This window comes from Necator americanus, chromosome X (assembly GCF_031761385.1).
Source record: "Necator americanus strain Aroian chromosome X, whole genome shotgun sequence".
NCBI lineage: Eukaryota > Metazoa > Nematoda > Chromadorea > Rhabditida > Ancylostomatidae > Necator > Necator americanus.
In genome coordinates, this window is record NC_087376.1 from 5,395,790 (window position 1) to 5,410,372 (window position 14,583).

Genomic DNA, 14,583 nt, shown 5'->3' on the forward strand with positions numbered 1-14,583 from the left:
TAGCATACTTTTCATTTCATCTTTACTTGTACCAAAACATGTTGTGATCACCAAATTATGATAATTTAATTAGGTACGGGTGCGGGTTTTGACTCGGACTAAATATCGTTGCCATTTTTTTTTCATGGACCATTTGTATACTATGTGAATGAATAAATAAATAACAAAATGTTCGGACTCACTTCGGAACCCAATTGTATACATTTACAGGATTTCAATGACGATCTCCAATGCTATAACGGCAGATGAAAGGCAGAAAATAGCGGAGCTACGAAAACTTGTGAAAGATGACCTTACGGAGTACTATGACACAGACTTCAATCTACTTCGATGGCTTCAAGGTCATGCTCAACTAAGCATTCCAGAAATAGCCAGAAAATTACGACATCATTTAAAAGCTAGGTATGAATCGTTCATATATCATCTCATACTCTTTCTCGAAAAAATTTAAATATTTCTACTACAAAACCAATTTAGAAATGGACATAATATAACGTCGGAAAAAATTAAACGCATGTTTGAGGAACCAAATTTAAAAAACATTGTCAAGATATTTTTTAAATTTTTTTTGCAGGAAATCTACATGGGATTTTGATAACATGCATAAAAAGGATCGAACACACCCAATACACAATCATTGGCGTTATGGGATTACAGGAATTTCTGGAGTGCTTGAAAATGTGATAGTGAATATCGAACAGGTAGATAGATCTGTTTCCATTTCTTTTTTTCCTGGTGATTTTAAATACGGACTTTTTCCGTGTAGTGCGGCAAAACAGACTACAGCGGTATGATGGAATGTTTCTCCATTTCTGAAGTGATGCGAGCTCGAGTGTTCGACCTTGAAGAAATGCTCGCAAAATGTATGGAACTGGAAAAGCGTACAGGTTCGGCAGGGTACTAAGCTCATCAAAACCAAATTCGAATGTTTTTGTTGAGTTTGAACGAAATATCCTGATTTAAGGTAAACAAGCGTGGATTCTCTATGTTATGGATGTTACGGGTCTCGAATACAATAAGAAACTGTACGATCTGATAACAGGATCAATGAAATCGTTGGCCGAATTTATGTCCGATCATTATGTCGAGATGATTAAGGTGAATTTTCCGGATTCTAGTCGTTAACGTAAGGTGTAAATATTGAGTAAAAAGTTCAGTTCTTTGTGCCTGTCAATTTACCCTCATTCGCAGTCGCATTTTGGACAATTGTCCGGCCGTTACTTCCGGAAAGAACAAAACACAAGGTAGATGGACAGTACAAGTGCACCTGCACATTTATATCGTATTTATTTCGTTGTACATTTAAGGTGCGTATTCTTTCGTCTTCAAATTGGAGGGATGAAATCCTGCAATTTTCTGACAACGATGCGCTTCCAGCTATTTGGAATGATGAAACGCATACATTCCCAGCACATGTTGACACACCTCAAATGTACTCAAAAGATTGGTATTACTCCAGCAAGGGGCTCAAGGTTCGTTCAATGAGTTAAATTCAATTAATTAAATTTACAGTAATGTTAAAAATTCTGCGAGCCAGTTTCTGAAGTCGCTATTCTGTTGTGTTGGGGAATAATTCAGTAGTCGTTGTTTAAGATTAAAAACCCACGCAAATATAAAATTTGTTGTGAAAAATACTATATGAAGGTGGACGGGTGTAGCACACTCGGTAAGAGGTTCCGCTGCCTGCACGATCGAGCGGAGGTTCGAATCCCTCTAGTGTAAACCAAGGAGATCCGAACCTGCGGGGTCTATAGATTTGTATGGGAGTTGTCTGGGATGATACAGAATACACTGACTCTACGCACCGGCTAGCTCCTGGAAGTCACTGTAGGTTAATTACGAGTTAAACCTCAAACGATTCTGAACTGAAGTGAACGTAGTGGCGCATCCCAAGCGGATTGATTAACGTCAGACGCTTTATCCTTTATCCTTAATCCTTGATAGAGAAATTCTCGCTCTAAAAGACGTTTAATTTTTTCCGTTTTTACAGCTTCTTCTTCCAGATTATTGAAGTGGAGTATCAGGTGCACATATCTCGGCATTTTCGGAATTATTTGTTTGTTTTTCTCGTATTTAGTACAGACAATGAGGTATGAGGCTCCTGAAACCGAAATAAATGTTGCATGTGGAGAAAGTGGAGGGCTTGAAAATAACGTGATCGGTTTCTTTTGGGCCACAAAAATAGCTGTCGACCAATTTTCGTAGGTTTGAAGGAAAATCCATTTTCCCTTTTTTTAATTAAAAAAAAACTATTACAAATTGATCAATACTATGATCTTCGCTGCTCTTCCTGTAAAAGTTCCAGACTTCCTCACATAATTCAGTAAGCTCCTCTATCCTTCTTACTGATTTTCATCATATACCTTTCGACTATTCTGTTTCTTTTCCTGCTTTTTTTTCAAAATTTTTTATTCGACGCTTTCGTACACTGTACAAATATCACTTTCCGTAGCCTTCTCGTTTTGATCAAATGCAAAAAAAAAAACCAAAAGTGTTGAAAACGCCCCATTTTGTGCAATTGACACTGCATTTTAATGATGTCAAAGGACAGGAGTCGAAAAAATAATAAATAAATAAATAAATAAATTAGAACATCATGATCTTGTAGAATGAGAAATTTCCTATCGAAAACTACACAACTTTCTGTCTTATTTATATGTTCACTCTTAAGTTTGAAAGAAAAAAAAAACGCCCGCTTGACCGGCCCAATACATCCGAATTGATGATTTACCTCAATAGTTTTTTCCCTTATCAATTATATTTTTGTTAAGAATTCCAATCGTATAAGAAGATTGTCGAGGTGCCAATTCAGGATCTCTTACTTCCAAACACGTAGTGCCAAGAGAAAAAAAAACTGATTGTATATCACCCAGTGATCGAATGACAATGTTTTTCAGAAGACCGAAAGTGGTTCCACGCAGAACAAGGTTTCCAAATACGTTCATTTTGCATTATGAACATTAGGAGGAGGAAAAAAAATTGGGCACTTAAGGTGGAGAGGTCTGGTAACTACTTGTTTTGTTACTTGATCAAACCATGACATTGCAATCATGGATAACAGCTCTAATGGTGCGCATTCGGCTTAGAATCTCCCTGCTATACAAATGTAGAAGTATTTCGATGGGACCCGGTGTTGAAATAAATATATAATAATTAAAATTTCAAAAAATTCAAAAAACAATAGTTAAGTTGTTCCGCGTACATACTTTTATATAGGAATGAGCTCGCTATGCGCTTCGGGGAGGAAGTGAGGTCGAGGTAGATTTTTCCCGGGCCATCCACTTCCCCTGGAAACTGAAGTTGAATGGATATCATACTAAATAAAAAAGGAAATTACGAAGAAAAACCTCAGCAGAGGTCTGGCTATCGCTACTTCGCAATGCCCAATTTTGTGTGAAAAATTATCGTTATCTTGGTCCCTCCGACAACCCTCCCCCAAGGTACATGGCGCTAAAATGAGGATTCACACTTATTCATGGACAATAGCTGCTTTAAAATCATTAAAATTAGTGGGTTTAACCGCATAATTGGTGTCGGATTCCATAAACGATATACCTTTTTTGTTTGTAATTTTAATGTTGAAGTAAACTGTTATTAAAATCTATGAGAAAATGCATATAAATGTATTTTCTCATGGACTTTAACAACAGTTTATGTACTTCCTAAAATCGGAATTAAAAAATGCATGGTGTTTACTGTGGTTCGGCCTTGAACTCTTAAACACTTGAGTCCTGTTTTTAACCAAACCACTCAAAATATTATTTAATTAGTCGCCGTGGTTTATTTCAATTTCAAGGAGTGGCTATAAATCATACTGTGACCGTGTGAAGTTAATCACCATCAATGACTAGAAGACGCAAAAAAAAATGCGTTCTCCTAATAAATCAGGTTTCCTGGAAATGTCGAAAGGGGCAGAAGAGTTCACAATTCTTCCTTGACTTTCATGTAAATGCGGCTTTAAAAGCAATGTACTGGTTGAAATTTTCGATGTTACAATTTTCGATGTCCGCTAGCACTCCACGAATCAAAAGCACTCGATGCATCAATTTATGCAACGAGACAACTTTCTACACTGATCATAGTGAGGAAATGAAACAGCGTGAAACGGTTCATTACTGGTTCGGATGTAGAGTTCTGACTCCTTAATTTTACCAGTGGTATAGCACAGATACACACAACTAATTGCATGTGAAGGTTATATCAGTATGTGGACCATTACTGTAGATATGTAATTACACATCCTGGACGTAAATCGCCGCAAATACGGATCTGAAGTTTTCGAAACTTGGCTCTCCATATAAACTTTCTCGCAGAAACATTAACATCCAGAAAATCGTAATCGCACTGCGTAGACTGTTCACTTTTCAGCATTTGAATTGTAGTCGGGCCAAAATGGTCTGAAGCCTAGTTCAATTGCGTAGGCGGCTGCACCCGAAATGGCGCGATGGGACCCCTGACCAGCTCTCCAATTAGGGCTATTGGAGCTTGGAGGGGTCTCACCCGGATCGCAACCGCTTGCACAATTGCTACAAGGCTTCATGTTGTCCTGATCAGACTGTATTTTAGCATGCATGGAACGATTTTCACGCTAATAACGTTTTTTTCTTTTCTTTTGGGGTCATGCGCATCTATTAACCAATCATTTTTATTTGAGGTTCCTGAAAACGCTCAAGTGATTGATGTACATGCGGGGAAATACCATAACATATCGATGATGCTCAGCCAAGGCGATGTCGTTTCGTGGTGGGTGGCCGGGAACCGTAGTTTTGGCTTCGGTTTCTTCTCAGCACATCACGAAGATGACAACGATTTTGAAGTGTGAGTCTTAGTTACATTTTGTTCTTCGTTACCTTTTCTTCATATGGATTATTCCATGTTTTCCCTTTAAATATTCAAACTCAATGAGTCGTACCTTCGACTATAATTGTACTGAGTTCCGGACAAAAATTCCGAAGAGACACTGTTTTTCAGCGACAACTTATGTCGCTTCAAAAATGATTGGAGGCGGCATAACACGAATCTGGCGCCGTAAGCGAATCCGCGAGAAAAACTTAGAGATAGGGTTGTAGATTGCGGGAACGGGGGGTTCCGGTCATTTCGTTGCGAAAAAAGAACGGCGTGGGATTCACGCTTTACTTCCTACGAGATACGTTATGACGCATCTCTATGTACACGTTCCGGTTCCCTCAGCAGCTTATTCATTGGTTCTACTTGAATAGACTGGTGAGGAGATATGATTGATCTTCGACTGCTCGCACGTGGATGCGGCACGTGCACAAGGATGGGGCGTTGCAACTGAAATCGCTGTGAAAAACTGCGTCTTCCATGTCGCTTTTTAGGACAATTACGGAGAGATGAGTGGGATTACTCCGGATCCCGGAATCTACAACTCCATCGCTAGCTTTTCCCGCAGTTTCCCTCACCACGTCAGATTCGTGGTATGCTCCCTTCAAACATAGCATGATACCATGACGAAAATAACACGATAGAGGAAAATAATTCAATATGCGAGCCCACGTTGCCTAGTAACCTTGTTATTATGGTAAAAGTATTCACCCTATTATGGTAAAAGTATTCACCCTCCTTGAAATTGAATTGTTTCTAGCATGGATCAGATAGTGCCTACATTTCCATGGATGCCAGGACCTACTGTGACACCCTTAGAAGACAGCTTAGAAATTGCAGAGGTAGAACTCTTCATATAAGGCAGTCATCCTAGGTTTATACTTCTTTATTATTTCATATTTTTGTACCATAATTATTTCAGGATGGCTGGTATAAATTTTGGATTAGCAATGAACGGTCGTGGTGGTCTACTCTAAGCGTGCAGATACGTATAGAGGTGACCGGTCAGGCGAAGGATGCAGCAAGTTCTGCATGAGGTCCATCGAAGACGATTCACTTAGAAACGGTTACTGTGTACATGTGATAGGTCATCTAATAAAAAAATGAGATCGCTCTTAAAGACGAGATGAGACGAGGGCTGGAAAACGACAACAGAACAAAATAGAAAGGTGACGGGACCTCTAAAGAAATTAGGTTGGACAATGCGGAAAAAGGGTAGCAGAGGAATCAATATTTTATCGTGGTTAGGAAAATCTCAATATATTTTCTGAATTTGTCCATCATCTACCACATCGCCAGGGTAGGACACTGAACAACATGTTTTAATCTAAGCTGTGGTAACGACTACGTTGACTATGTTACAGATAAACAGAAAAAAAAGAACAAGCAGCGCCATCTACTTCCATCAGTGCTCACGCCAGTGACAAGAATACATCCTGGGATCCAATCAGTTAAACAGTAAAAACATGACTCTCAGAAGGAAAATAAAATTTCCAAAAGCTCCATTGATTCAAGCCAAAAATCTAAAGAAGTATGGACGCCTCTCAGATACTGGGGAACTCGTGCCATCTTCGGATGACTTTTTGGATTCGAAAAAGGCGTCCGGATCACTCGCGTTGTCGACCAAAAAATCGTAGAGATCGCTGATCGATCATTCATTGATTAGTCAGCATCGTCTATTAAAGTTACCTCCAATTTATGAAATTATTTGGTATAGCAGCTCAGTTAGTGTTTTAAAAAATAAGTTTAGGATTTATTTATTTCTTTTCTTATCAATAAGAATTCGGTCAGATAGGTCGTATGGACCACATCATGGATATCATGCACAATGTAACTACACTTTCCAAGTACTCGTCCGAATCCGCAACGCTGTGGTACACTCCGAGAGAATTGTGAATAGAATTATTTCGTGATGCACACGTTACAATCTCAATGACATCCTAATATTTCCATACAGGACCATACAAGAGTCATCAAAAATAAGAATTCAGCTGCATTTAAAGACTATAACTAGTCAATGAGGTCCAAACGAGTCACAATTGACCAGAAATACTGATTATATGTTTGTCTGTGAACAAATATATGTTACTAAGGTTTCGAACAACTCAGAAGCTCAAAACATCAAACGAGATGCCAAAAAACCACTCTAAAAACTATTTCCTTTATAAAACAAAAAAAAAATCGAAATACAAATTCAAGTAAGGAAGCACATCTGATTCGAATACATGTGCGAATTACAGGAGTTAGCTTAGATATATCTACATCTACCTATCTAAACTATCCTAATGATTGTTGTAGTGTCCTGGAACACTTCCAAACCACAATCATTAGTAATTTCTGTTAACGTGTGTTCATTGTTGAAAAGAGAAAAATGTGAAGAAAAGTACATCCATATGATACGTGTAGTATTCAACATCTGCCAAGGGAAAAGTACATCCAGGAAAAAAAAGAAAGAAAAAAGCCACCTCGGGAAGAGAAGATAGTGCAAGGAGCAAAGTAATAACTCTAGTCCAACCGTCTACGTCTAGAGTTACGGCTAAATCCTTGATAACGAGGCATCAGCGAGGGCCATACAAATATGGAAATAAAAATACAACGAGGGAACCCTTGCTTTTTGTCGTATACCGGCAGAAATCACAGTACTTAAAAAAACACCTGGACGTTAGATTCACATTACCTACGGTGGTTATCGATCGACTAGAAATAATCCTGCGAGAATCGCGGACAATGGATAGCACTCATGCAGGCACATATCCTACAGGTCATAGTTTCCCTCTTTGTAGCAGATTTGAAGACAGTATTGATCCAGGTCGAAGTGTCACATATTTTTAAACGAGGATCAACATCTGGACTGTTTTCAAGCATTCAAGTGCTGAATTAGCGGTTGAACTCTTCAAATGAGCATACGGTAGGATAAAGATTGTAGGTGTTTTCTTCCTACTATTGTTTGCAGCTCCAGAGATCATCATTTTCTAGACTACAAATCAATTCGCATGTGTTTTTGCTTGCATTCGATTCCGTTTGTTTGGTTCACTTTGATGTTGTCCATCCATCCCCTTGTTTTGAAGAAAAGGAAGCTCTGATACTCAGTGTTAGCCTCAAAGAAGCATGTAAACATCCAGTCCTCACTGACTTCAACTTGTCATGCAGTTACTGAATTTATGGCATCCTTAATTATGCTTTATTTACAAACAAATCCAGAGTAATGCAGCGACCAGTCGCTCATAGTAAGTCGGGTTTTCTACCAAACAAAAGGTTAAAACAAGTACAGAAATAACGTCCTCTTCATCCTAGGCCATCCAGGACGAAGAACAAATAGGAATAACGCTAGACAAAACACTGCTACATGTTCGCGATCACTTCTGAAGTCGTTGAATTACCGTTCCTTAGTATTCTCGTTCAGACCGCTCTGAATTTTTTCCAATAGGGACCGTCATCGGATACAATGCGTGGCAGTGGTGGTGGGCGTGGCATCGATTATTTCATATTCTACGCGAACTTCAATTTTTGCAGCGTTTTCCACTTAGAAGGTGGCGGATTCCAATTATTCCAAAGAAGTACGTTCATGTAGCATACTTTTCTCGTTGTTTATTTTTACTAGCTGTTTTCTTTACTACTTTGAAAATCCTTGTAATGTGTCATGGCTTATTTTTCATGTAAGATATAGGGTGAGATATGATTTGAGAATGCGTTGGGTCGTGATCTCACTCTTGGCGTTTTCATCGTTATGTTCTGGCTTCTATCTTCCCGGATTGGCACCCGTGAACTTCTGTGAGGCACCTAAAAGTAAACCAACATGCCCGGTACGTTCTTTCTGCGTTTACCTCTTTTTTTCCTTCTCGTGTTTTTTTTTCTGAGACGAATATTTCCAGAGTAATGTAACACTATTTGTTAATCACTTGGATAGTGATCAATCCGTGATTCCCTATGAATACCATAGGTGGATTTCATTCTATTTTTCTTCGATTTTGTCGGTTTACTTTCGGTCTGTTTTAGTTTTGATTTCTGTGTGGGTTCCGAAGAGGAATCCCCTGTTGAAAACCTTGGTCAAGTGCTTTTTGGCGAACGAATTCGACCGAGCCGATACCAGGTTCGTTGTGTTTACCTTTGCTTACATTTATTTTGAGGATTTTACCGTATTTTAGACGCTTTTTCAAAACGTTTTTTAGATATCATTCTTGCAAAGTCAGTCATGTTCCAAAGTGTGTTCGAAGTCATATAATAAGGAACCGGGCAGTACTGAAAAGCTGCGACTACTTCAACGAGGAATGCGACTCAACTACCAACATCATTGGTACGGTCGAGTTGTGAAGTTGTTCACCTCACCACAACTTTCTGTGTTGATTTTTTTTTCTTCAGGATCATTGACAACATGCCAGTCACGTTCTGTTTCAACAATCAACAAGATGTGAAGGTTTGCACCACAGGTTTCCCAATGGGTTGCTACGTGGATGCGAACGGCCAACCTCGCGATGCGTGTGTTATCGACGTAAGTTCATCGAACTCTTCTCTGCTCTTCTCCTGTTCTTTTTGAGTTTTTTTTTGCACCATTGAACCTTCTCCTTAGAAGATACTTTGACGATTATCGCTTTGCGTTCTTTTAAAACTTGTCCTCTTTAAGTTGAATGTTTTATGACGTGTCAGAAACGAACTTTATTCTGTTTACTATTGTAGATCATCTGTGACTTTTTTTTCGAATGATATTACGTATATTTTCAGCCGCGATTCAACCAACCCGACAGTTATTACATATTTAATCATGTCGATATTACTATCGAGTACCGTGACATGACGAAGGATCAGAATTTTTTGGATGGTGAACAGGTATTATTTTCGCTTATTTTTAAATGAGTGTCAGTTGACTTTTGATGGCTTTTCTACCTAGTTGGAGTGGAGTAGCTCGATACAGAGGTCCATCTTCCATGTGCACTTTTTGCCTTGTTCTTATCCTTTTTCTTTTGAGGCTTAGAAATTCGTATATCCTTAGGAGTCAGTGAGGCTTTCTTATTTTAATATCTCAAATGTTTTTGCGTAATCACTTGCATCCTGGTATTCAAAGGGATGCCTAGCGCAAGTGATTCATGACCTCGGTTTCTTTTAAAATTCAGAGGGTATGGTCTGTACTCTTGTGCCGTATTTAAACAATTTTTTTAAAGGAATAAATGGTTGGCTATGTAGGAGATTCTTGTCGAAATTCGATTGTTTAGGTCGGTGGTCGTATAATTCACATATTAGTAAAACCTCGCTCCATCAAACATCCCAGCGCTGACAAGTTGGATTGCTCAGAAACGGCGCCACCATTCCCCATCAAAGCTACTGAGACCACTACTGAAATCGTATACACTTATAAAGTTGATTGGGTGGTGAGTTTTTTTTTTTTACTACTGTATCACTAGAACCTCAACTCTCTTAACATTTTCTTGTATGAAGAGCAATTCTTTTCTTTTAGCCAACTGATGTGAAGTGGTCTTCACGATGGGATTATATTTTGGACTCAATACCGCATTCGAATATCCAATGGTTCTCCATTATGAATTCGCTTGTTATTGTGCTGTTCCTATCTGGAATGGTTAGTTTGACGACATTGTTTTTTGTGATCATAATCTACAGTATCAATTTAGGTTGGAATGATCCTTATGAGAACGTTGCATCGTGATATTGCAAGGTACAATCAACTCGACAACGAGGTATGATTTTGTTATCGTAACCGTATGTTGTCTCTGAATAATTACGTGTTAGATTGGATTTTGTTGTTAATATACGGTTTGAATTTGCGCAGATTATTCTTCTTTAAAATGCTTCTAGGAAGATGCCCAGGAAGAATTTGGGTGGAAATTAGTCCACGGAGACGTGTTCCGTCCTCCTCGGAATGCTATGATGCTTTCCGTTTTTATCGGCGCAGGATGTCAGACACTACTTATGGTGTCCATCACTTTAGGTTTGTTCTTTGATTCATAATCTGGAAGAATTTTCAACTGTCTCCTCTTGTGTGAAAAGAAAGAATTTGAAAATAGCAGTGCAATTAAGGGTGATTTTTCCGAGCGCTGCGTGTACTGTTTTTATTTGTTCATCGGCCGGAATGACCAATTCATTAAAAATTGCGGTTTTTTTCTCTGCTGGGTGCCACAAATCCAGCAAATTATTTACTGTTTTTTCATTCTTTATTGATATCCTTTTATACGGTTTTGAAGCAATCAGAAACATTTACAAACACTGTTCTTCTAAGGCTTCTGGTTGTCTTAGTTCCAGCTGGTCTTTAATATAGTTTAGGGTTTTCTCCTTTTTACCGACTTCATTTGCTGTTTTGCAAAACTATTCCCTTGAGTAAATTATAATGTTTCGTTGTATAATTTGTATTAGAATTAGTTCTGCAACATTTTTAAAACTCTATTTGCAACAAATCTCCTATCAGTGCAATGCAGTTTTAGAGTTAGGAAGTGTAGTGATATTCTCTTTATCAGTAGAGTGTCGATATATTGATCAGAACGTCACGTGTTTGGAACTAATAACCTTTTTGTGGTCCTACACCTCGATTTCAGCCACAAATTTTTGCTTAGAAATGGGTTTTTTTAGCTTGTTTATGGCGCACATAGGGTAGCTTGTACCGTATCACTTCGTATGTTATGGTATTATTATGTTCGGGTATTAAAACGATCTGGTTTAAGGTGTAACTGCATAGTCAGTCGTCCACGAAATACAGCAGAGAGACTCGCGCTCAACTCATCCCTTAGGGTGGATGTGAGGGAAACCGCATTTGCAGCGAATTTTGAACCTCATACGTAATTGCACCGTAAATCAAGTGGTCTTCTTTTACTGTGAATAATGTATCTCTTAGATGTATGAAATTCCGTCAGTGAGGTTATTTGATGTCCCAGTCACTACTTCAATATCTGGTTTTTACCATGGCGATATGTAATTGAGGTTCAGTACATGCAGCTGTTGATGAACTCGCCCACGCCAACTTTTTTCAAATATCGTATAGTCATCATTAGTCATTAATATAGCCATCATTTTTCATTGAAATTACATGTCTAGCTCCAATATCGAAAGTACAATCACGCTGTGGGAGAAAACAAGAACAGTTGATGACTAAAATATACGTTGTGCCCTGCATTCAAATGAAGAATGTGTTTATGTTGAGCACCATGTTTTCTGTACAAAATAAAGCGATTCTGAAAGCTTCATATAGTACTGCTATCATAGCCTATCAAAATGTGGTTACTGGAGAAAATGAATGCGATATTTCGAAAAAAGCATAAAGTATACGGAGCTCCTACATAAAACTACATTTTAAATGATAACTTTCGCAGTTTTGAAATGATGCGTTTGTTCCGGCAGAACGCAATTTTTTTTTTACTTCAGCAATGGCAATGATTATGAAATCTAGAATAATTTTCGTGAAATTTTACCAGCTAAATCGTTGTTTATTCTCCTGATCATGTCAAGTGTAGAGTAAATGTTTTCCAGTGTTCGCTTGCCTCGGATTCTTGTCCCCAGCGAATCGAGGGGCGTTGATAACGTTTGCACTGGTTTTCTACGTTCTTTTTGGTATTGTTGCTGGATATGTTGCAGCTCGTTTATATAAAAGTGAGTTCAAGCATGAAATTTTTACCTGTATGAAAATTCTTCATTCACGTTCACTTCTTTTTTTTCAGCATTCCAAGGTGTGCATTGGAAAACGAATGTTATTCTCACAAGCTTCTTGATTCCAGGGTTTGTTTTCTTGGTGATTTTTGTACGAACCGTTCAATCCATTGATTTGTAGAATAGTCTGAGGAAATCTTGCGAATTTTAGGATTTTATTCACCGTATTTTTCTTCACAAATCTTCTGTTATGGGCGAAAGGTTCATCTGCTGCAGTACCTTTTGGAACACTTGTTGCTCTCTTGTCTCTTTGGCTTTTCATCTCCACACCTATGACATTCATCGGAGCATTCTTTGGCTTCAAAAAGAGGGTACGTTTTAGTTTTTACATAGTATTTACTTTCGTTTTGAGGCGTTTGCTACTGTAATCGTATGTTGCTATTTGAGCTTTCTTTTTTCCTTAATTACTTGTATATGTCTGTGATCAGTTCGCGTCAGGTTTTTGTTTTTATCTGTTCTTTTTTGGAATGAATTTCAAATAGCACCCTTCAGTCGGGTTTAATGTAGTTTTTACTTTTTTCAAGTCTAGCGATATTACATTCATAAGATTGCGCAGCTCTTGTTCACTGATATTTTTCCTGCTTTTTGGGGTATTTTTGAATGTATTAGGGCTGTGTTCTTAAACCAATCGTCTCCAGTCGCAATACGACGAATAGTTTTTCTTTTTGAATGTTCTCGTTTTGTTGATTAACATCGAAGTGAGGTAGCATGGTAAGCGAGTTCACTTTTTTGGATGTTTTGTGATGTGATGTGAGATATGATGTGGAGAATCGCTAGGGTTTTGTCGTCATCTACCTTTTATTTACCGTACAAATGAGTATAATACTCTTCCTATTTTGGCATAGTATATTGTTTATATTACAATACTTGTTATTTTGGAATGTTTCAGGCGATTGAGGCTCCTGTTCGTACCAACCAAATTCCTCGCCAGGTTCCTGAACAGACTTTATACACGAAACCACTTCCTGGAATGCTAATGGGTGGAATACTACCGTTCGGATGCATTTTTATTCAACTTTTCTTCATTCTTAACAGTATCTGGTAATGCTGAGTTACTGATAATAGAGTTCCTAGTAAGTTTTTGAGAGTATGCCTTTTTAGGGCACATCAAACTTATTACATGTTTGGTTTCTTATTCGTCGTGTTCCTAATCCTAATTATCACGTGTTCGGAAGCTACCATTCTTCTTGCATATTTCCACTTATGTGCTGAGGTAGGTGACTTGTAGAGATCTGCACAACATTATTTCTGTGGTTTTATCACTTATTTGGACAATTATAATTTGCAAAATTTGTTCTGATTTGTATGGTGAACAATTACCAGCAGTGGATACCTGCCATACATGCGATAGACGGAGCCGATGCTTCTTCTCCTTCTTTTTTTGTACAGTTGGCGAGGGGAACCCTTCACTTTTGTACTGTTTTCGGAAGGACCTCTCCACTTTAGGACGCTTGGGGAAGGGAGCGTCACACTTGCACCTCATGAGCTGCACCCTTTTCACGTGAGGAAGGTCCGGCTCCTCCCTATCGCACCTATGATACCGACATACATAATCTACGACATGCGCTTAGGAACTTGCATATCGATCAATTTTTACTGATGTGATTGATAATGTAACTTTCAGGATTACCACTGGTGGTGGCGTTCATTCTTTACGAGCGGTTTTACTGCAGTATACCTGTTTGCCTACTGCGTACGCTTCTTCACTAGTAAACTTGCGATTACTGGGGTTGTAAGTTTTTTCTCTTGTGTTTTCTGAATTTTTGTCAGAAAATTTATTGATGTTTTCTGAAGCTGTTGTGATGGCGCGGACTTTTTATAATTTTGATTGATTAATTACTCCAACTTACATTTATCTGACCTGCTTTTTCTGCACAGGTGTCGACCATTTTGTACTTCTCATACACGGCAATTTTCGTCTTTATGTTCTTCCTTATGACAGGTATATATCCTAGAATTTCTACAAATATAGAATATAATACTGAATATCTTAATTTTTTCACAGGTACAATCGGTTTCCTATCGACTTACTACTTTATGCACAAAATATACTCATCTGTGAAAGTGGATTGATTGCTCTTGTTGTGTAAATTC

The 14,583-nt window shown here is 38.3% G+C and overlaps 1 protein-coding gene across 3 annotated transcripts; it reads left to right on the forward strand.

Moving 5' to 3' along the window:
• Window positions 1–217: 217 nt before the first annotated feature.
• Window positions 218–14,562, forward strand: RB195_021542 (uncharacterized protein; the record flags this gene model as incomplete). Of its 3 annotated transcripts, XM_064208340.1 has the most annotated exons (28): window positions 218–402; window positions 575–701; window positions 767–887; window positions 965–1,098; window positions 1,158–1,244; window positions 1,308–1,472; window positions 4,655–4,818; window positions 5,606–5,687; window positions 5,768–5,842; window positions 8,359–8,402; window positions 8,531–8,648; window positions 8,718–8,785; window positions 8,842–8,935; window positions 9,015–9,139; window positions 9,205–9,334; window positions 9,565–9,669; window positions 10,053–10,208; window positions 10,295–10,414; window positions 10,467–10,532; window positions 10,651–10,783; window positions 12,313–12,432; window positions 12,501–12,558; window positions 12,641–12,800; window positions 13,379–13,530; window positions 13,591–13,702; window positions 14,114–14,221; window positions 14,368–14,431; window positions 14,495–14,562. In XM_064208340.1, 28 exons carry the CDS (start codon window positions 218–220, stop codon window positions 14,560–14,562), a joined length of 3,141 nt encoding a protein of 1,046 aa, XP_064064220.1. The 3 variants fall into 3 exon arrangements, with proteins under 3 accessions (XP_064064220.1, XP_013297940.2, XP_064064221.1); XM_064208339.1 differs by lacking the exons at window positions 218–402; window positions 575–701; window positions 767–887; ... (5 more) ...; window positions 5,768–5,842; window positions 8,359–8,402 and having other exon boundaries at window positions 8,532–8,648; XM_013442486.2 differs by lacking the exons at window positions 8,359–8,402; window positions 8,531–8,648; window positions 8,718–8,785; ... (14 more) ...; window positions 14,368–14,431; window positions 14,495–14,562 and having other exon boundaries at window positions 5,768–5,881.
• Window positions 14,563–14,583: the final 21 nt, after the last annotated feature.